General features: G+C 41.3%; 1 protein-coding gene across 2 annotated transcripts in view; it reads left to right on the top strand.

Moving 5' to 3' along the window:
- ECPAS (Ecm29 proteasome adaptor and scaffold) overlaps positions 1–20,327 on the top strand; it is a 60,539-nt gene that overhangs the window by 34,067 nt on the left and 6,145 nt on the right. For both annotated transcript variants that reach the window (XM_050329359.1, XM_050329358.1), the window contains exons 24-44: positions 1,505–1,628; positions 2,554–2,699; positions 3,754–3,808; positions 4,590–4,704; positions 5,652–5,717; positions 5,883–6,000; positions 7,872–8,039; positions 8,853–8,932; positions 9,684–9,789; positions 10,346–10,393; positions 11,367–11,488; positions 12,569–12,719; positions 13,552–13,617; positions 15,448–15,537; positions 16,002–16,068; positions 16,743–16,834; positions 16,930–16,996; positions 17,224–17,415; positions 18,361–18,569; positions 19,020–19,063; positions 19,619–19,811. In XM_050329359.1, the coding sequence (XP_050185316.1) occupies positions 1,505–1,628; positions 2,554–2,699; positions 3,754–3,808; positions 4,590–4,704; positions 5,652–5,717; positions 5,883–6,000; positions 7,872–8,039; positions 8,853–8,932; positions 9,684–9,789; positions 10,346–10,393; positions 11,367–11,488; positions 12,569–12,719; positions 13,552–13,617; positions 15,448–15,537; positions 16,002–16,068; positions 16,743–16,834; positions 16,930–16,996; positions 17,224–17,415; positions 18,361–18,569; positions 19,020–19,063; positions 19,619–19,811 (2,319 nt within the window). The remainder of the gene's footprint in view (positions 1–1,504; positions 1,629–2,553; positions 2,700–3,753; positions 3,809–4,589; positions 4,705–5,651; positions 5,718–5,882; positions 6,001–7,871; positions 8,040–8,852; positions 8,933–9,683; positions 9,790–10,345; positions 10,394–11,366; positions 11,489–12,568; positions 12,720–13,551; positions 13,618–15,447; positions 15,538–16,001; positions 16,069–16,742; positions 16,835–16,929; positions 16,997–17,223; positions 17,416–18,360; positions 18,570–19,019; positions 19,064–19,618; positions 19,812–20,327) is intronic.

Genomic DNA, 20,327 nt, shown 5'->3' with positions numbered 1-20,327 from the left:
GTCACAGTCTGAGTAAAATGCACATTCCCCTTCAGGAGGATTATGGATTTTTTTTTTACACACTGTATATGTAAAATCTTAAGATCTTATAGTAATGAAGCAATAGGTCTGTATTTTGTCCTTCAAAAGTACCCTAAAAGTAGTATCTGAACTATATCTGCTAATACAACTCACTTGAATTAGAAGCTTTGTTTATAGGAGTATATGTATGTGTTCTCTGTCTTAATGCATCATTGTAGTGCACAGTACTTCAGAGCTGTTATACATGTTACAATGTGCCAGATAGCAAAAATAAATAATCAAGCAGCTTTTTTAATGTTCTTCATTTACAACTTTTTTTACCTTTAGCTGCTCATACTGACATAGGATTCTGCATTGTAGAAGCAGCTGTTGAGTCCTCCAATCTGCTGTGATCAAACAAGCAAGAATCACAGAATAGTTTGAGTTGGAAGGGACCTTAGAGATCACCTAGTTCCAATCCACCTACCATGGGCAGGGACACCTCTCACTAGACCAGGTTACTCAATGCCCTGTCCAACCTGGCCTTGAACGCTACCAGCGATGGGGTAGCCACAACTTCTCTGGGCAATCTGTGCCAGGGCCTCACGATCCTCACAGTAAAGAATTTCTTCCTAATATCCAATCTGAACCTACTCTTTCAAGTTGTTAATCAACTGTCCTATCACTATACTTAGAATACTAGGAGCACTGTGTACATAAACATAAAATGATGTTTAAATGCTGTGTTTTTCTCCTGTAACTGCATGGGGGCTTTGCAACTTCCTTTATAAAAGGTGTACTTGAAAAAAAAAACAATTTATCTTAGATTGCAGGAAGCTAAGGGCTTACTTCTCCAAGTGCCTGAACATTTTGTCCTTCCAGAGAGTAAGGAAAGCAATCTAGAAGGTACTCAGCAGGCATGGAAATGAGTTCTTACGAGTCAAGATTCATCATAAATAATTACAGGAAAGTAGCAAAGTTCTGCATATACTGTTCTTGAAGGCTCAGAGAATAGTGTAAGGACAGTGAAACAAAACAAAGTACTGTCTGAATTCTTTTAAAGTGAAAAGAGTTTTCTGCATCTTTTAAAAGATCAGCTTCTGAATGGAATTACAGGAGGCTCATTTACTACTGCATACTATAACAAAGCTGGAGTAACTTTCATTAATCACTGACAGTCTCGTTCTAACTGTTTTATTTTCATCCTATCTATCCAGTTCTTTCTTTTCACTAAGTTGAACTTATGCAGAGACTACTCAATACTGTGTATGCTTTAAAAAAAAGTGAAAATTTTAGCTTTTACCATTCATTTTGGAGAGTTTGGCATCACCTCTTTTTCCTTCAGTTTTAGTGGGTCAGAAGCTCACCAAAATATATTGATCTTATTGCAAATTAGTGCTGAAAATTGGGGTTGGGAGAGGGACTGTGTGTTTGTATATTAACTATGAAAATTTTGGTGTATGTTGAGTTAGTACTGTCCGTGATGCTCTGATGTGTTTTCCAGGCCAAACAAATAGAACTGCAGTTCACAGTTGGTGAAGCCATTACCAGTGCTGCAGTAGGAACCAGCTCAGTGGCTGCACGTGATGCATGGACAGTCACAGAGGAGGAATATATCCCTCCTTCAGGTAGGCATTCCTATTGTGGGAGCTGGCTTGGGAAACACCTGGACTAACACTGAGCTCCATAACTTCAGTTCTGTGCTGTTTGGTTTATAACAGTAGACATAAGAGACATTTTGTGTTTGTGTATGGTATTATATACAGGTCATTTCACCTCTTCAAGTCCATCTGCTCAGAGGGGAGAAGACATTGTTTTGTGGGCTGTTTTAATAACTTCTTAATGAAATGTCATTGCTGCTTGACTCCATATTTGTTTTATTTTTTCTTATTGGTTTACCATGTTGTGTTAGTTCTTAACATACACGAATCTTTTAAAATGACTTTTTGAAACCTGCACTGGAAAATAGGGTTATAAAATTATATTGCAAGTGTTTTCCAACAGCTTCAAGTGCTATGATTAAGTCACATTTCCATGCACTAAATGCAGAAATTCTATGTAAGAATTAAGGTTCTGTACTACTGGAATACAAGCATGACAAAATGCTGACTTCAAACCAGGCAGCTGTATATATAAGCCTCAGACCTGCAAACATGTGTTTTAATGTTGAGAGGGTGGTCTTAGGTCTCTAGTGTACATGAAGCTGAGCTCTTACAGCATGGGGTAGAAACTTGCTCTAGAAATTTTCAGTCTTTACAAAACAAAAAAAGTAGTGCCCTGAGTCTTGGGTAATACGAATGGTACCTCTTCTTGGCCATAGGCTCTGAAACACATTCATGAAGGGTTAGAAGGACAGTGTTTCTAGTAGGAGAAATACTTTCCAGTGACTCCAGTGAAGGCTTTTCCTAAATAAGTAGAGATTGAAGTGTCACCTGAGTACTCATGGGCTTAATAGGTTTTTCATTGCTGCTGCACATTATTTTGACATTAAAAATGGGTATGGATAATTCTCAAAGCTCCCCCCTCCCTTTCCTCTTTCTTTCTTTCATATAGATTTGAAAGTGAATGACGTGGTTCCCTGGGTCCTGGACCTTATTTTGAACAAGCACATCATCAGCCCCAACCCTCACACTAGGCAGGCAGCTTGCATCTGGCTTCTGTCAATGGTGAAGAAGCTGAGCACACACAAAGCAATTAAGGTAAGAAGTATGCCTTTTCCTAACACTGGCTCCTTGGTTTTGCTTCTTACCTCGTTTCTGTCCCTCTCTTCCCCTTCACTTCCATTGCCTCTTTTCCTCCGGTGCTGGTGCACTCCTTACTGAGGTCTTTTTGGGTCATGGCGTATCTTCTGTTAATAAAGGAACAGGCTAATTGGCAGATGAACAAAGCTGTTTGTCACCTTTGTAAACATCTGACTTGCACTCAAGTCAGAGTAAGCTCAGCATAAGTTGCTGTTTTAAGATGAAGTAGCAGTACATCTTCCCTTGGGAAGAAGAGATTGGTGTCTGTATAGTTTCTAGGATTCATATTTGGAAAATATAAAAGGAGGTCTAGGAGGGGAAGAAGAGGGAGAACTGGACTAATTTGTTTCACAGAGTTTATCACAACTTTGGTACCTGGGAGCAGATACGATGTGCTTTATGTACAGTGTATTTCTAGTACACCTTGATGAAAGCCTCATGCTTGCAATGCCCTTCTGTAATGAGAGAATATGAAGGGTCCTATACAGGGACTTAATAATACATTCCCAACCAAAATGTCCTCTCTCTGCATAGAGGTACTACAGACTGTGATGGGACCATGTAACCATTTTGTGCTTTCCAGGTAATGATAAAGAGCTTTGGGTCAGTAGGTGCTTTGCAGATGTAAGCTGTTACATGTAAAACCTCGTGCGTGTTACACTTATCTAAACAGTGCACCTTGTGAGGGCTGGCAAAACTCACTAGTCTGGAGGTGAAGAAAGCCCCATCTGGCTGCAAGGCAGATTTGTGATGTGCTGCTGACAGGTATGAGGCAAGGAAAATGTGGCTTCCTAATGTCATGGTAGCTGTAAAAAGGGTGCTGGACAATTAACTGTTGTCTTCAGTGTCAGCCAGGCTGCTACTTACTGGTCAGGAAAGAAGGGCAGTTCTTGTCATAGGTGTGGTTCAAATAAACAGCTCCATTGATAGAGTAGCCTCTGTTTATCTGTTAGGGCCTTGCCTGGAGACCAGACAAAGGATCCAAAATAATGACCCTTTTCTCTTCTTACAGTCTCATCTCAAGGATATTCAAAGTGCATTTGTTTCAATTCTGTCAGATAGTGATGGTAAGTATTATCACATCTTAAGAGCTGTGTCTTTTGATGGGCTTTTAACAGAATAGGAGGAATCTTTGAACAGGCAAAAAGTCAACCACACATTCTCTTTCAGTCAGCATTGAAAGATGACTGTAGAAAAGTCCTGATGTTAATAGGAATGATTTCTTTTCTAGGCACCACATGCAGAGATAAGAAGCACAACTTTTTTGTGTGTTTTGGTAAACAAGCACAAATTTGCCCTTCCAGATTGTAGTAACAGAAATTATTCAATGGTGCTACTTCTGCTCTGCTTAGGGCAGCAGGATGTGTATCGCAGGATGTGTATCACAGAGTTTTGCATGGACAGGAACACGGAGACCTCTTCAGACTAGCACATTTTGCTATCTGCGATGTCAGCGAGGGGGAAGAGTGGCATCCAGTGGTCTACGCAAACGTCACCAAAGTGAAAGAGAGTGTTACCATTAGTATTGCTGGACTTCGAGTGCCAGAAGTGTGTCAGAATACTATGGCTCTTGGAACTCTCCCTGCTATGTCAAAACCTGCAGTAACAGTGTTTGTGTCAAGATATCACCTAACTTCATGGGGTTCATGCCTTCAGAAGCAGTTGCTGCTCCAGAATACAAAGTTTGTGTCCTGACAGACTAGAGCTGCTCTAAAGTGGAGAGCTGTGAACTGCAGTACAGAACTGCGTTTGCTACATCTTGATTTTGGTTGAATCTTGTTTTTTGAAATTTGTGTGCTGCTTAATTAAATGCTTATCTTTATTTTTATTTTATAAAATCTCTTGCAGAGCTTAGTCAAGATGTTGCTTCAAAAGGTCTTGGGCTGATATATGAACTAGGAAGTGAACAGGATCAGCAAGAGCTGGTCACTACTCTTGTTGATACCCTTATGACTGGGAAAAGGTACAGTGAACTCAGAACACTGTGTGAGAGTACTCTGAGCTTTATGTCTTGTGGGAACAAAAGCATTTCTTTTTTGTGGAAAGAGATGTTTTGTCGCCAAGGGCAAGCCAATATCCATTCCCAGAGAGTCAAATTGGGACATTTCTTAATTCAGCCTATTAAGAGTTTTTTGTGACTGAAGTTGTTCTGGTTTTGTTCCTTTCCATAAAGCTTCAGAATAATGTTTCAGTCTGATTCAAGCAGTTCAAGTCAGTTGGGGTTTGATTAAATTTCCTGCTTGCTGCATTGTGTAACTGCAAAGAACAATGACTACTTGCAGCAACTCTGCACATAGTGAATGTTGCAGAAGGGGGACTTGCTTGTGCCTGAAATGCATCTTTTTCTGAGAAAGTGTTGTTAATGGTCACTTGTCAGCTTTAGTGGGGAAAATGCTGGTCTTAATCACTAGCAATGAGTTCTGTATATCGGTCAGTGCTGGAAATGCTCTTTAACAACCTACTCCTGTCTTAACCTGGTGTGGGTTTGCCCGCTGTGAATGATAAAAACCTAGGCTGGTAGTGTAGAGATTTATTGGTGGTAAACGGGTGGTAAACTAGATGAATGGGAGTGGTATTTTTATATTTTGAAATAGAGATTTGCAGTCCATTATGTGGCTGTCTGAGCAAAAATAAAAATCCAACATTCAGTGTTTTGACTTTCTACCTTCTGACTGCACAGCAAAACTCTCACTTGCTGCAACTCTCCTTAACATTACAGGTGACACAGGTTAATGAGATGCCTTGCAATGTGTTTGGCTTTGCACAACTGTATGGTTTTCTGTGGTATTGGAACTGAAAGAACGTGAAGTTACTGAGTTAATAAAGAAAAACAAATTATTTGTTCTGTAGTGTGCAGCCTACTCAAGGGTAGAGTTTGGTAAAGCTAATACTGGACCTCTTTTCTATCAGAGCCAAACATGAGATGACTGGAGAAACAGTGGTGTTTCAGGGTGGTCTGAGCAAAACCCCGGATGGGTAAGTTTACTGACAGTCTTGACACACAGTGCTTGAAACAGTATTTCTTTGCTTATAAATCTGCTTCCTGAGCTTTTTGTTCCTTCTTGTTCTCTAAGTTATTAGGTATTGTAGTATTTGTGTAGCTAAAAATAGTCACACTGACGTCCCTTCTGCTTTTTAAAGTCAAGGTCTTTCTACCTACAAGGAGCTTTGTTCACTGGCTAGTGATCTTAATCAGCCAGACCTGGTGTACAAATTCATGAACCTGGCCAACCATCATGCCATGTGGAATTCTCGCAAGGTAATTCTCTGCTTTTGTACAACTTCCATTCCCACTGTGAACCCTGGAATCAACAACTGCATTTCTCTAGCTTTGCTTCCATGTTCTATGGATAACTGCATGGGAAGGGCGTTGACTCTTTGGTGTCAGGACAAAGGCAAATTTACCAGCCTGAGAAAAAAAATTAGGGTTACTTGAAATCCTTACAAAACATTGGTATCGAGTGTTCATATAATCCTACGTTCCTCTCTGAATCAACTGGATCCTTTCCTTTTGTTTTTTGAATGTTCTTAGAAGACAGGTCTTAGGGTGTTCAAACAGTGATAATGTTTTCAAAACTGCATTAATTTTCGAATACTAGAGAAAAGTGACCTTGGTTATCCAAAGAGGCAGAACAAAAAGTAATTGGCAATAGATTGCTAAAAAGCACTGTTGTTGAAAGTATCTTTTTTAACTGAAGTTTTGATATTTTTAAGCTACTGGGACCTTAAACAAAGACAAGATACTGTTGGATCCACTTCCTGCTGAAAAAAGAAGCATCATAAATTAGAAGATTTTATTATACTATTCAGAGCTTTAACATGGGACTCTTTGCACTGGCTTTACAGAAGCATGGAAGAACTTGTTCTGTCTCTGGGAGCAGGCAGAGCACCTTTTTTGTGCTTGCATGCAGAAGACTTATGTAGCTGTCTCTGCTAAACTGCACCTTTTGTGCTCTGCCATGCTTGCTACCTAAGTTTTTGAGGCTCTGGCAACACCACTTAGTACAAAAAACAAGCCCTAGTTTTCATCCAGAGTTTGGCAAGTTAGCACATCTCTCAAGACTTCCCTGGCTTTGCACTAGGAGTTCAGAAGTGTGGGAGCATAGTTAGTTTCCTGACCCTTGTGGAATTTCACCAGCCAGAATGAGTCCAGAAAATTCACTCAGCAAGTGTATGCTGAGCTTTGGCATTTGAAGAATTTGCAGAATCACTGAAGGGAGCATCTGAAAGTCTGTGCTCTAAACCCCACAAGAGCTGGGCAGAGCATACTGTTTGGGTCCTTGCAGGTGGTGCCTCTATTTTCCTTGTACTTTCCACAACTTCTTGCTCTCCACAGCAGGGGTCATAACTGAGAGTGTGTCTTTATTGCTCTTGCTTGACTAGACTAACCCGGACAGCACATCCTGTTCTGTGAAATCCCCAGTGCGTGGTTTTTAGTGGCAGCTTTTGACACTGCACATCAGGAAACATAAGTTATTAAAGGGAGTCACTGCACTGCCTGCATTGAGTAATTTCTTCTTGGGCTATTTGGCAAAATCCCATGGGATTTCACAGGAAAGCATCAGTTCCACTGTAGTAGAATTGACAGTGGAAGTGGCAGTTGAAGAAACAAGATCATGGAAGAATGCTTGAGTTTAAAGTAAATATGGACAAATTATAATCCTCAGAAATTTGAGGTTCTAGAGCTAAAGTGGAGTTGTTTTATTTGTAGTGTTTCCATTCCTATGTTGTTCTAATTCTTATAAATGCAGCAGAGTTTTAGGGAAGCAGTGGCCCACCTTCACCAGTTTTGCCAAGAAAGAATCTCTTTGGGAAGAACATATTTAAATCTTCATAGTTTTAATTCACCAGTACCACTTTTGCAAATGAGGTAGGTGTCTTGAAATAGAGATTGGAGAGAAGGAAGTTTTGAAATAATATATTGTCTGCTGATTGTGACTGTATGCTTGAGATCACTGTGGTACTGTAGCCCTGAGGATGGACCAATTCTAGTACCATTCTAGTCCTTTTGATTTGGTCTAAATCTACACTGTGTCAGTCAGCTTTGCCCCTGACTGTGGTGTGCCCAGGAGCAGTAAGTGAGAGAGTGAGCAGAGTGGTCTAACAAATACTCCTTTGTCATCATTTCAGGGAGCAGCTTTTGGTTTCAATGTGATAGCTGCCAAGGCTGGAGAGCAGCTGGCTCCATTTTTGCCCCAACTTCTTCCCCGGCTCTACCGCTACCAGTTTGACCCCAACTTGGGCATTCGACAGGCGATGACCAGCATTTGGAATGCCTTGGTCACCGACAAGTCTGTGGTGAGTGAACAATACAGTGGGGAATGGTAGGTTTGCTGCCAGCCAGCAGTGTGTCAGAGATCCTCTTGGGACAGTTGGATCTTGTGCAGAAAGGGGTAAGGTCCTGCCCTATGGAGAAAGAGGTGTGTGAATCCATGGATGAGCTAGGGAGTGCACAGAGGTTTTGCACTGCCTCTTATATGTGAAACAATATTGCAGACCTTGTTTGTGCAAGTATTAAAAATTATGGTTTACTTAAAATGGGATCTTTCCACACTTCAATATTGCTTTGATCTTGCTTATCAATCCTTATGGCCTAGGATGCCTTCCTAAACAAGGGCATCTAAATATAGTTCCTCCATTTTTAAGTGGGAGGAAGCCCATGGAAGGATGCTGTTCCATCAGTTTGAGGAGAACTCCTCCCAGACATATTTCAGGAATAAGTGATTTTCTTAAGATGCTCTTGGCCAGGTTCTGCAAGGCCTGGAATTGGGTTTGTAAATACTTTCTCCTAGGAAAGCTGATCTTAATGTGAAGTCATTCCCTCTGGTCCCTCATCAAAGCAAAATTGCCTTTCATGTAAATACATGTTTGGTGCTGCATTTTAACAGTGCAGTTGTTAAAGACCTTGAGGGACTTGTTAAGCAAGCAATGCAGAGAAAGACATGTCTAAAGCACAGTCAGAGTAAGTTTGCACAGCTCTGATGAGAATTACTTCATCTGATGTGGCTGAAAGTAGGTTTTATTGTCAAAAAGGACTCTCTTTTTATTGACTATAGGACAAGGATGCATAGCCTGTGCCTATTTCATTATTTTTCCCTTTTTTAATAATAGGTTGATAAGTACATGAAGGAAATTCTTGAAGATTTGATCAGTAACCTAACAAGCAGTCTGTGGAGGATCAGAGAATCCAGGTATTGCTAGAAAAAGTATTAGATTTGTCTTTGAACTCTGTTATTTTCTCTTCACCATAAACTTGGTAGCCTGCAGAAGTTGAGAGGAGAAAGAGGACACGTCCATTCATCAAAACAGAGGCCTGCCTTGTAGCCCACCCTTGAAGTATGATACAATCTTGAAGCTATTTGCGTAATTGAACCTAAAATCTTTTATTGCATGTAGCTTGATACTAAGCAATGTTCTCTGAAGAATGGGTTTTGTGGTCAAAAATTTCTTGCCTATCCTTAGTCCTGAAATATTGCTTTCTCTTAGAATTGTCAGTATGACAATTGCGTACTTGGCAGCAGGATACCATTTTTAATAAGCTGCTTTTTGTTTTTAATAGTTTGTGGTGATGCTCTATTGAAAACTTTCATTTAATTTCAATTCCAGGCTCTATACCATTTTGATTTCTTCTTATCCTGTACTTACAGAAAAGAAATCTAAAACAATTTTGTAACTGGAATGTTTGCAATAGCAGTTTTCATCACAACACTCTTTCTCATTTGCTGTCAGTGTTTTTAGGTTTTACCTGAATGACTGAACACTTTTTTCTCTGCTAAAGGAGGTGATTTTATGATAGAACAGGTTTAGGGTTTGAGGAAAATAAAGACTGTGAAGCAGTTGTCAGGGGGTTTTTAACCATTTACTTGTATTTATAAACATAGATGTGTATATACCTATGTCAAGTAAGTACACTGTGAAAGAAATAAAATTCCTTGTTTGCAGTTGTCTGGCACTAAATGACTTATTAAGAGGAAGACCTTTGGATGACATTATAGACAAGCTTCCAGAGATCTGGGAAATCCTATTCAGAGTGCAAGATGACATTAAGGTAATGGAACTGATAATTCAACAGGAATCTTCAACAAAAAACAGTACAGTGATCAAACTCTGAGATGTTTAAAGAGATTCTCTTACAAGTCAGCTTGCAGCCAGTGGGAGTGTTGAGTATTAAGCAGAAGAAATTCAGGCTCCTTGCAAGTAAAATTTCCATGCCACCTTGGAAATTCTGTATTTTGAAATGTTGGGTTTTGTTCCTACTGTGCTTATTCTTGGTGATTCAGGATTTTTACTGGACATAAAACAGTTCCTGAGTATTTCCTTAACTATTGAATATAGAAAAATTTATTTTGGGCTGCTTGTGTATGACTTGCATGTATGAAGTCAGCGTCTTGGGGTCCTTCCAGGTTTGATCTATGTTAATGTATTAATTGTATCAGATATTCAGATGGACCAAAGCCAAAATTTCTTTCAAAGTTATATTAAGTATTGGCCATGAAGATAGCTGTGAAGATAGCAGTATTAACTAGTGTTATACTTATCAATTAATATGAATCATTCTGTAGAAGAATAAAAATAGCAGCAGTGATTGTTGACTTCTCTTCTAGGAGACTGTGCGAAAGGCAGCAGAACTAGCCCTAAAAACTTTGAGCAAGGTAAAACTCTTATTTCATCATATGCACATGTAGGCAGACATGTATGGTTATGATGTCAGGTAATTGTTCGCTGTCGTGTCTGCAGGAGTGACTTGTTTACCATAGTCTGTTGTCTTGAGAAGGTCTCTAGTGTAAGGTGCAGTTGGGAAAAACCGAGTAGCTCCCTAGATAAGCATCACCACATAATGCCCTGTACTTCTGTTGATGCTGGTGAAGTCCTGTTGCTTGTGGATAATGTGATGTTAAGTTCTGTACAAGCAAAGGAAGGATAAAATTAACTGGTTTTTTTTAATCTCTGATGCCGTTTTTTCCTCATTTAGGGGTAGGATTTCTTGTAACTTCAGCAGTTGACCTAGACTGACTCATCTAGTTTACCAAGCCTTCTAGAACCTCAGTAGTGTGAAACTGAGTAATGGCGTATATTCTTCATTGGTGCTATTACTGACAAGATTTATTGGGTGTAGTACACACATCACTTAATATTTGGCTTGGTAGTCCTGTAAAAAGTCATGTTATTTGAAATCCCAACCTTTGCAATGTACGACATTTTAATGCTACAAGTGAGGATCTGGTCCCAAAATGTTATCACAAAATGTTGTGATTGCAGAATCTGTTCTGATCTGGGACTTGCTGCTCTGCCTTGTGCAATGGTTGAATCCCTGTGGCTGAGATAGGCTGTCCCTCAGCTGAGAGTTCATTTGATTCGTCTCTTCGTCCAGACTCAGGTCAAGACCTGTTAGGCTCTTAATTTGCCTTTTCTGGAAGCTGACTGTAATTGAAAGCTGTTTTAAGGATATGTCTTAGGGTTTAAGTACCTTTTGGAGAGGAGAATGAAGGTGTAACAGCCTGGGTTTGGCTGTCAACAGTTTCTCTATTTGCTGTTGCCTTCTTCTGACTGAAGGAGGAAGTGCCTTAATGTATCTGAGGGGAAGGTTTGTACAGGTTTGCAACACTGATTCTCACCTGTCCCCAGGTCTGCGTGAAAATGTGTGATCCCTCCAAAGGAGCAGCAGGTCAGAAGACGATAGCTGTGTTGCTTCCTTGCCTCCTAGACAAAGGCATAGTAAGCACAGTTGCTGAAGTCCGATCTCTCAGGTTAGTTTTGCATCGTATAAGTTTGCCAGGAGTTGTGTCATGATTTGTCCCAAAGAGACCCAACTTACTCACCTGAGTTGCAGAATGTTCTTTGTGTTTGAAGTGACAAGTTGTTTCCTGAAAGAGCTTTCCTGTTGAGTAGTTTCTCTCTGAGTTTAAATAGCAACTCTGAGAACTCTGCCTGTCTTTGAGAGTATCTGACCTCCCTTCAATGTCCAGATTCAGTTCCCAGCAGGAAGTTCTCTTTTCCCAGCAAACTGATCTGCAAGCCATGTGCTGTGCTAAAGCTGTCCTTTGGGATTGTTGTATCTGTCCTGCGTGCAAACAAAAAATCCTGTGGTAGTTCTTCAAACAGCCAGGTCTGATTCCACAACTGGTTGTGAATATTGACAGTTCTTGTCTCAGATGTGACTGCATTTGGTCATGCTGTTCAAATACATTTTATGCCTTGTAACAGTTCAATGGCCCTTGATGTGTAGGGACTTTATATGTTTATCAGTTTGTAACCTTGTTTATTCCTTCATTTGCTTGAAGTACAGAAAAACTGGAGTGTAGCTCAGACTTGGAGTGTAGCTAGCTGGTCTTTGCAAAAATAATTGCTAGGAAGGTTAGAAAGCTCCTAACAAATGATAGTAAATATTTCTTGAGGTTTTCTTCATATCTTTTGAATATATGAAAACCCTTTGTCAAAATGCAGCATGAGAGATGTGGTCTATCTGCACTGACAAATGCTATTTGAATAGATATTGGAACTTATTTTTTCTTAGACAGAAATAATGAATGTCTCTGGGTAACTTTGCCCAGCACCTCTTTAAAACATGGGAATGTGTTGTTATTTCATATGTCTGTCTGCAGTACTGTCTCTTTGTTTACTTTGGTCAGGGTATCACAATCTCTGATCAAAGCATAACAACATCAGTTGGAAGTTCAGGGCTAGGGTGTGACTTGACTTAAGCAGAAAAATACACATACTTTTGTTTGCAGGTAGATTTATATTGTTGTATCTGCATTACAGTAGAACAGGTTTTTAATTCAGTCTGTGTGTTCCTCTTTTGACCTTCCCTTTAATCTTTCCTCCAGCATTAACACTCTTGTGAAGATCAGTAAAAGTGCTGGATCTATGCTGAAACCTCATGCACCAAAACTTATCCCAGCCCTGCTGGAATCCTTGAGTGTGCTGGAGCCTCAAGTCCTCAATTATTTGAGTTTTTCTGCAACTGATCAAGAGAAAGTAAGTGCAGCTATAATGGGAAAGTATCAACAGAACACATATAACAAAGATTTAAGCTTCATTAAGTAAACAGAAAAATAGCAGATTTGTTTAAGAGGTGTTCAAAGATGCAAAGAGAAATAGCTATTAAATTACTAAAATTGATCATTGGAATATGACTGGACAAATGTAGGAGGTTTTTTGAAGGATTGTGATTTTTTTGTTTTTAATTCCCTAGACCACTACACATTTTAGAAAGTGAAAAACAATCTGTAAAAACTCTTGTTAACTGTCACTGCTATTTTTCCCAAGGGATTAACTTCAGTACTTCTTATGACTTAAATTAGAAGGTATGCCATAGCAAAGTGTGCTGGAGGTGGATGTTGTCAGCACAATGTCCTTTAATCTTTCTCAAAGAACCATATTAATTAATAGCAGTCTTCTGGGAAAGTGGTGGAAACCCACTGTTCAGAAGCAAATTTAGCTAATTTCATTGCAGAGAGGGAAAAGCTCTTTGCAAATGAGAAGGAAGTGAACAGTAGTTCAGAGTGGGATTTTTTCCCCCTCTCTCCATCCTTCCTTCCATCCTTTGTTTTTTTCCCCCATTCATGTGATGTCAGGACTGCATGTTTTGGTTCCTGTACTCCAGCTAGAACATCCATCTTCTGCTGAAAGGGAAACATTCATAGACTGTAGGTATAATTGCTTTCTGTCTGTATGCATCTGAAATGGTGTGAGGTAGTGAGTTCCAGCTGATGTTGCCCTTTCCACTATTTTCATGTTGCATTTACACTTGGGTTTGTTTGGGGTTTTTTCCTGGTTTTTGTTTGTTTTGGGTTTTTTTGTTTTTTAGACTGCCATGGATAGTGCCAGACTTAGTGCTGTCAAGTCATCTCCCATGATGGAAACCATTAACATGGTAAGTTCTTGTTTCAGAAGGATTCCAGTGTAAAATATGTTGTAGGAGAAGAGTAGGAATTTAAATGGGAGCTTTACAGACTACCTCTACAGGGTTCATTTTATTATCACATCTCCATGTGGCTGTCCACTTTCTTTTTCATGTACTGACTTCTCATCGTGTCATCAGTGCTTACTCTTTAGATCTGTTATGGTAACCTTGGCTCCATTTAGAGTTGAATGGATTGTTTTTCCACCTGAAGACCTGCCTACTTTGATGAAGAGGGCATCCTTCAAGTGCTCTTCTTTGGATGGGGGCTCAGCTGGTTCTGGATTATGCTAGCTAACATTTATCTTCATCTCTGACCCACTGTTCCACAACCAGCTTCTCACCTGGGCCTCCAATTTATGATAGTCATCATTCTTAAGCCAAAAATGCTGTCCTGCCATTGCCTTGTTGTGCCTCGGATATCCCTACCTGGGCCTTGCCAGTGCTTTGGTTATGGAGATATTTAGAGAAAGTGCCGATATCACTGAACACACAGTCAGCTGCTGGTGTTTGGCACTGTAGTTTCCTGCTGCTGGAGGAGAAGTTGATGCCCAAATGCTGTGCTGGAAGATCTGTCGTGGTAGAACAACCTGCCCTCTCTAAGAACCTGCCCCTTCCAAAGAAAAGATCCCTCTTTTCTGCTCAGGCAGTGCACACAACCAGGGGCATGTGGGCAGGTAAGGGATTGCTGAGCAAGTTTTAGGAGAAGCATAGCCAACAGAGCTATTCTTTATTTGTTCTCATTATGGAAAAAATAACAACAGCAAGCCCTCCTGTACAAAACAGTATGTAGAGCTGAGGTTTGGTGTCAGGTGAAACACATTCTAAAAATAGAGTGCAAAGTGGTTGGGAATGAAAGGCTCCATGTAAAAATGTACTCACTGCCACACCACAGGCTGCAGCAGCTGCTGCTGTCCCTCCTCCAGGACATGCCTCTCCTCTACCAACCCTCAGGGGACAGTTGTGGTGCCCTGATTATTGATTGGGATTTCTTAGGGGAGAGGAGAGATAGTAATGGCTTCTCTGGAGTAGTGTGAAGACATCCTGGCTTATGAGCAACCTTCTCTATATTCTGGGGCTGGCTGAAGATTATATGGAGTATTCCAGTCACCTTACCAGTACCAAAGGGGCAGTAACAGCTATCTGACTTCTGAGGCTCATAAAGAGTTACCTTCATTTAGTATGTGATCCTTGAATTTGCTAGAGATCAGATCTCCTCTCTGCAGACATTGTGCTGGTAACATGAGGCTTTCTATTTCGCCCAGTGGCATTTTTAAGTATAGCAGGTTAGAATTTATACCAATAATATCTTTCTTTATACCTTTATGTCACTTATATCACTTGTTTGTCTTAACCTGTTTAAAAACTGTCTTGGCTGGTTTCATTTCATTGTCTAGTTTGTATACGTTACTGCTTTCTGGTTTCAGACAGTTGGGAAAATTGTCCTGAGATAGGCACACCTCTGCATCTCTTTCTCTCTCCAAAAGGAGTTCTTGCTAGATGTTACTTTCAAGTTTTGTGAAGGGTTGGAGTGCAGGAGTCCATCAGTTCCAGCAAATGATGACTTTAGCCAGGTCAGCTCAGCAGAGAAGTGGGACAAGAGAAGCTCTACGTGGTGGAAGCCACTTTGTGGTGGCTTCTTCTTCTAGTGCAGCAAACTCACAATTCAACTGAGGACCAGCCATCAGTGCTGAGGCAGTCTCAGCTGGAAGTACACCAGCTTAAGTCTGCCACCATTACCTTTCTTTTTTGTTTCTTTTTTTCTTTTTTTTTCCCTCTTTCTCATCCCTTCCCTTTCTCTAGAGCTTGCAGTATTTGGATGTGTCCGTCTTGGGTGAGCTGGTTCCTCGTCTGTGTGAACTGATCAAAAGTGGAGTAGGCCTCGGCACAAAGGTATGTCTGTGGTTTTAACAGTTCAGTATGAATGAGACCAAACTGTCACTTTAAAAGACATAGTCAAAAGAACTGTATTTACGTTGATACTTCTCTGTATTCCCTTCTCATCTCCAAATGGAGATGAAGTGTCATTTTACATCTGAGTCCCAACCCACTACATCACTATCCTGAAGGTGTGCTGCCCTAACCTCCCCTGGGCTACATGGCTGCTGTGACACTTGAGTGCAGAAGGTTGTCCTTGACTGTAGATCTTCCAGGACCATCTGTCTTGATTGTGGGTCCTTTTTTACTTTCTAATTCAATTCTTTTTACTGCATCAACCCTTGGCTTATCAGGATAGAGGCTGAGTGGGTCTAGATCAGGTCATGCAAGTGCATATGTAGCACTCCAGCAAATATTAACAGTAATAACCAGGGGCTAATACTTTTATCTTACCTTTGTTTCCCTTTGCAATTTTCCAGGGAGGCTGTGCCAGTGTAATTGTGTCATTAACCACACAGTGCCCTCAAGACTTAACACCTTATTCAGGTATGTTTTGTTTCCAGTGTCAGGTTTTACAGGTGCTTTTTGTTGCTGTGGTATTTCCTCCCTTGATTTTATCACATGAATGAGGTTTAGGTGTGAATCTTTCTCGGAGAACTGTTTAAAGTTACCTTTTTTTTTTGCTTGAGGGCTTTTTGTTTGAGGTCCTGGGGGTGTTAAGTACCTCACCAAGGTGGAAGAGGCAGAGGAAGGAGTTGAGGGAATTCACTGACATCCCACAGGAACAGGCAAAAATATCTCTCAACTCTCTGGGAGCAAACTAACAATTCCTGTGTTAGTGATGCACTGTCAATAAGCATTTTTTCCTTCAAGTTGAGCTGTGGGAGCACCATAAACAGGGACTTTGCATCATTGGGCCTCCTTTTTACAATTTATTGTGGTTTGATAGTAGAAAGAAGATCACCTTCCTGTTGCAAAATAGAAAAAAAGCTGAAAGCATGATCCGGTGGGGTGCTCACAGTCAGGAACGTTATCAATCAGGGTGTGCTAAACACTAGCACTGGTTTAAGCATAAGGACCAGAGAGACCTATAGCCCCCCAGACATGCAGTGAGGAAAAAATGCATAAATTCAGACAGTCTAATGAAGTGCAGGTTATTGTAATTCTTGCCACAGCAATAAAATGTGATACTTTTGAGAAAGCAAAGTCTCTTCCAACAGGCAAACTTATGAGCGCGTTACTTAGTGGCCTGACGGATCGCAACAGTGTGGTGCAGAAGTCCTTTGCCTTTGCTATGGGACATCTAGTCAGGGTGAGTTGGAGTTGGGTTTGTGTTTTATCCTGCTTTTTTGCTGATTTTTTTTTTTATTAAGTGTTTGAGTGATTTGATTCTCTTCCCTGTTACAGACTTCCCGGGACAGTAGCACTGAGAAGCTGCTGCACAAACTCAGCAGTTGGTACATGGAAAAGGAAGGTACGTTGCTTTTGGAGTGTTCAGTTACAGAATACAGAGCAGAAAAAGTTCCTGGTTATGGCAAAAGCTAGCGAAGAAACACTTCTATATTGTGCATGCTTGGCTGAATAATTCCTATTCATTGGTATACCATACTGTGCCTTACTCTGCTTCCCAAGAGGCAGACCAAGCAGTTAAAAGGACATTCCTGCTTCCCAGTCATAATGTGGCTTGTTTTGCTCCTTCAGAGCCAGTTTACAGAGCAGGCTGTGCTTTAACTGTGCATGCCATGGGACGCTACAGCCCAGATGTACTCAAGAATCATGCCAAGCATGTACTGCCATTGGCTTTTCTTGGAATGCATGAGGTTCCTGAAGAAGAGAAAGGAGATAAAGAGAATTCTACTCTGTGGACTGAAGTTTGGCAGGAAAATGTACCTGGTAAGTTGTGTTAAGATTAGTAAAGGTTTTTGGGAAACATGGGGCAAGAAATATCATGCCTTCTGGAATTCCATTTTGGAAATACAGAATTTTGGGAGTAAGATTTTGGAAGATTTTTTTTCCATTTTCTTACTTGCTGAAAATTCTTGAATAAATGTTAGCTTCTCTGGCTATATATAAAATAATTACAAGGGCATTGATCACAAGAATGGACAGACAGAGTTGAAAGAAGTATTTTAAGATCGTGAGACACTGAATACCACTGTAATATAGCCCTGATCCTGGTGCAGATAACTGGACATCTTTGGAAATTTTGATGCTAGCCTTTAAGGGCTGAGGCACACTGAAGTTAGAGAGCCTGTGTCTGTGCTTGGAGATCTGCCTGATTATACCTGTGGTTTTAACTTCAGTGAATGAATCTGTGCTATAAAAGGGCTGTTCTGTCTGTAGAGGAAGATCTGGATGCATGATAGAATTGTTTGGCTGGCTGCTTCTGTGACGTGATTTCAGATCTGGTCCTTCAGTCACCAGGAGTTGTAAAAAGGTTTTATAGTGACCTGTTCTTGAGAGAAAAAACGAAAGAAGAAATTCTGTTCCTTAGAAACAGACTAACACAATGTCTAGTGCTTGCTATATGGAACAGCTGAGCTGAGCTCTGTGTCTAGATACACACCAAAGGCTTTGGTGTTCCCTAGAAAGTGAATTGGTCTTCAACTAGCCTGGGAGGAACTCTTCACCCCTTTGCCTGAAGAAGGCTTTTCTGATGTGTTTCATGGCCAAAAACCCCAATAAATCTGTAACTGGTTGTTTGGTTTTTGTTTTTAGGGAGGTGGAGGGTGAGGGCTTGTTGTTTGTAGTTTTGTTTTTTGGATTTTTTTCCTAATAAGATCAGATTTTTGTTTGTTTTTGTTGCAAAATTACAGTTTTCCTCCATTTGATGTGCAGGTACTCAAGGTGGCATCAGACTATATATGCAGGAGTTGATAACCATTGCCCAGAGGGCTCTGCAGTCCCAGTCCTGGAAGATGAAAGCCCAGGGAGCAGCTGCCATGGCATCAATTGCCAAACAGACAGGCTCCCTTGTTCCACCACATCTGGGAATGGTGCTCTCAGCACTGCTGCAAGGCCTGCCAGGGAGAACCTGGACAGGGAAGGTAAGAGGGAACTGTCAGCTCGTGGATCACTGTGAGCCCAGTAGCATGTGTTCCTTGATCCAGGAAATGTAATGTTCTGTGCTGCAGAGCAGCACAGGTAAGTTCTTTTGCCCTGCATTTAGCAGATAACACAAATGACAGGGAAGAAAAGTAGATTGCTTTAGGAATTGGGTTACCACTTAGACTACTTTCACTGCACCATATTCTAGCCTTGAGGGGTACTAGCATGTGCTCAGAGGCACTGCAAGGCCCCTTTCTGCTGCCCGTTCAGTGCAGAGTGGAAACCAAGTCCTTTGCAGCCTCTACAACAGGAATAGGAGGAGACAGACATTGCTTCTCACAACTGGTGTCACAGGCATATTTCCCGACTACCTGTTGCAGCAGAGTACAAAGGTTTCCCCTGTGTGGCAGGATTGCCATTTGACTGTGTGTCCGTTTTACTCATTGCAGGAGGAACTGTTAAAGGCCATTGCCAGTGTTGTCTCTGCGTGCAGGTAAGTGTCTCGAATAAGGTGGTACCCTCGGGATCTGAGATCTTAAAAAGGAGGTGGTTACACAGTATTACTGCCTAATGGGGTGCTAAGAGACTCTGGAAGGTTTGTGATTGCCGTTCTGATCTCCTGTCAGCATGTGAGAAGTCTCTCTCCACTTTGCATGTCGATGTGTGGGGTTACTGAAAGTTAGGAGGGGCAATTGGTGCTTCAGAGAGACCTGCAGAAGCGCTTGATTTAGGGAGGAAGAGGATGTTGAGAGGCCAGAATTGCTACGAGGAAAGAAGAGAGTAAGGGTAAGGATGGACTTCTTAAACGGAAAGAGAGAGGAAGAGGTAGAAGTGTAGTGAGGGTTAAGTGCCTTGGAGCATGTGAGAAAAGAGGAAAGAAAAACAGAACAGACAAAGAGCAAGGAACAGCACCAGAGTGTAACTTCTGTTACAACTGCTAGTAGGCAATTGAGTGCCTGGGCATAGGAATTAATTTTTATCTGGGAAAAACTATTTTTGGGAACAGAGTAACATGGGTCTGATAGTTCCTGTGTGCCTTGAATTTCAGTGCAGAGCTGCAGAAGTCAGTGCCTGGTCAACCTACCATCAAAGATACTGTCCAGGCTGTCCTGAAAGAATGTCTTAAAGAGAACCTGAAGTATAAGCTGGTGGCACTGCGCTGTGCAGCTGAGGTGCTGCAGGCAACAAAGGAAGACCGGTTCCAGGAACTTACAGAAATCGTCTTTCCCATGATAAAGAAGGTGACAATTCAGCTTCTTGAGCTTTCTCTATCAAATCAAAACACCCAAGTGGTGACAGTCCAGCTGATGCTGGCCATGTGCCAGGCTTCTGCCCAGAAAGCTGCTGGTGTGAGGGAAACCCCACATTCAGCCAGGTCTTCGGTGGGGCCGATACCAGATTGTTGGTGAGCCCTGGGGGGTTATACCTGTGCTGCCCAAGTTCTGAATTACCACAACTGTTCTCTAGACAGTCCTCCCTGTGGTGTCCAGCACTGCCCTGATACAGCATTAAAAGTTAATTTCTGGCTGCTCTACAGGCAGCAAGAGACTTCTGGGAAGCTGTGTAGAGTGCTTCTGTTTAGTATCATCAGATCTTGGCAGTTCTGCGAGTGGGACTTGTATAGCACAGGCAGATGTTTGGAATCCAGGCCGCAGAGCCTGTGGTGCACTTCCACACGCTGCCAACGGTGCCTGAGCTACCAGAGCCTGTCTCCATCTGTGTGGAGAAACAGGCTGGGTACAAGGACTGGTGTGTGT

Source organism: Myiozetetes cayanensis, unplaced genomic scaffold (genome assembly GCF_022539395.1).
Source record: "Myiozetetes cayanensis isolate MyiCay16 unplaced genomic scaffold, myiCay2020 scf4, whole genome shotgun sequence".
Taxonomy (NCBI): Eukaryota; Metazoa; Chordata; class Aves; order Passeriformes; family Tyrannidae; genus Myiozetetes; species Myiozetetes cayanensis.
Note: the sequence above shows the minus strand (reverse complement) of the source record. Positions and strands in the feature narration are given on the sequence as shown.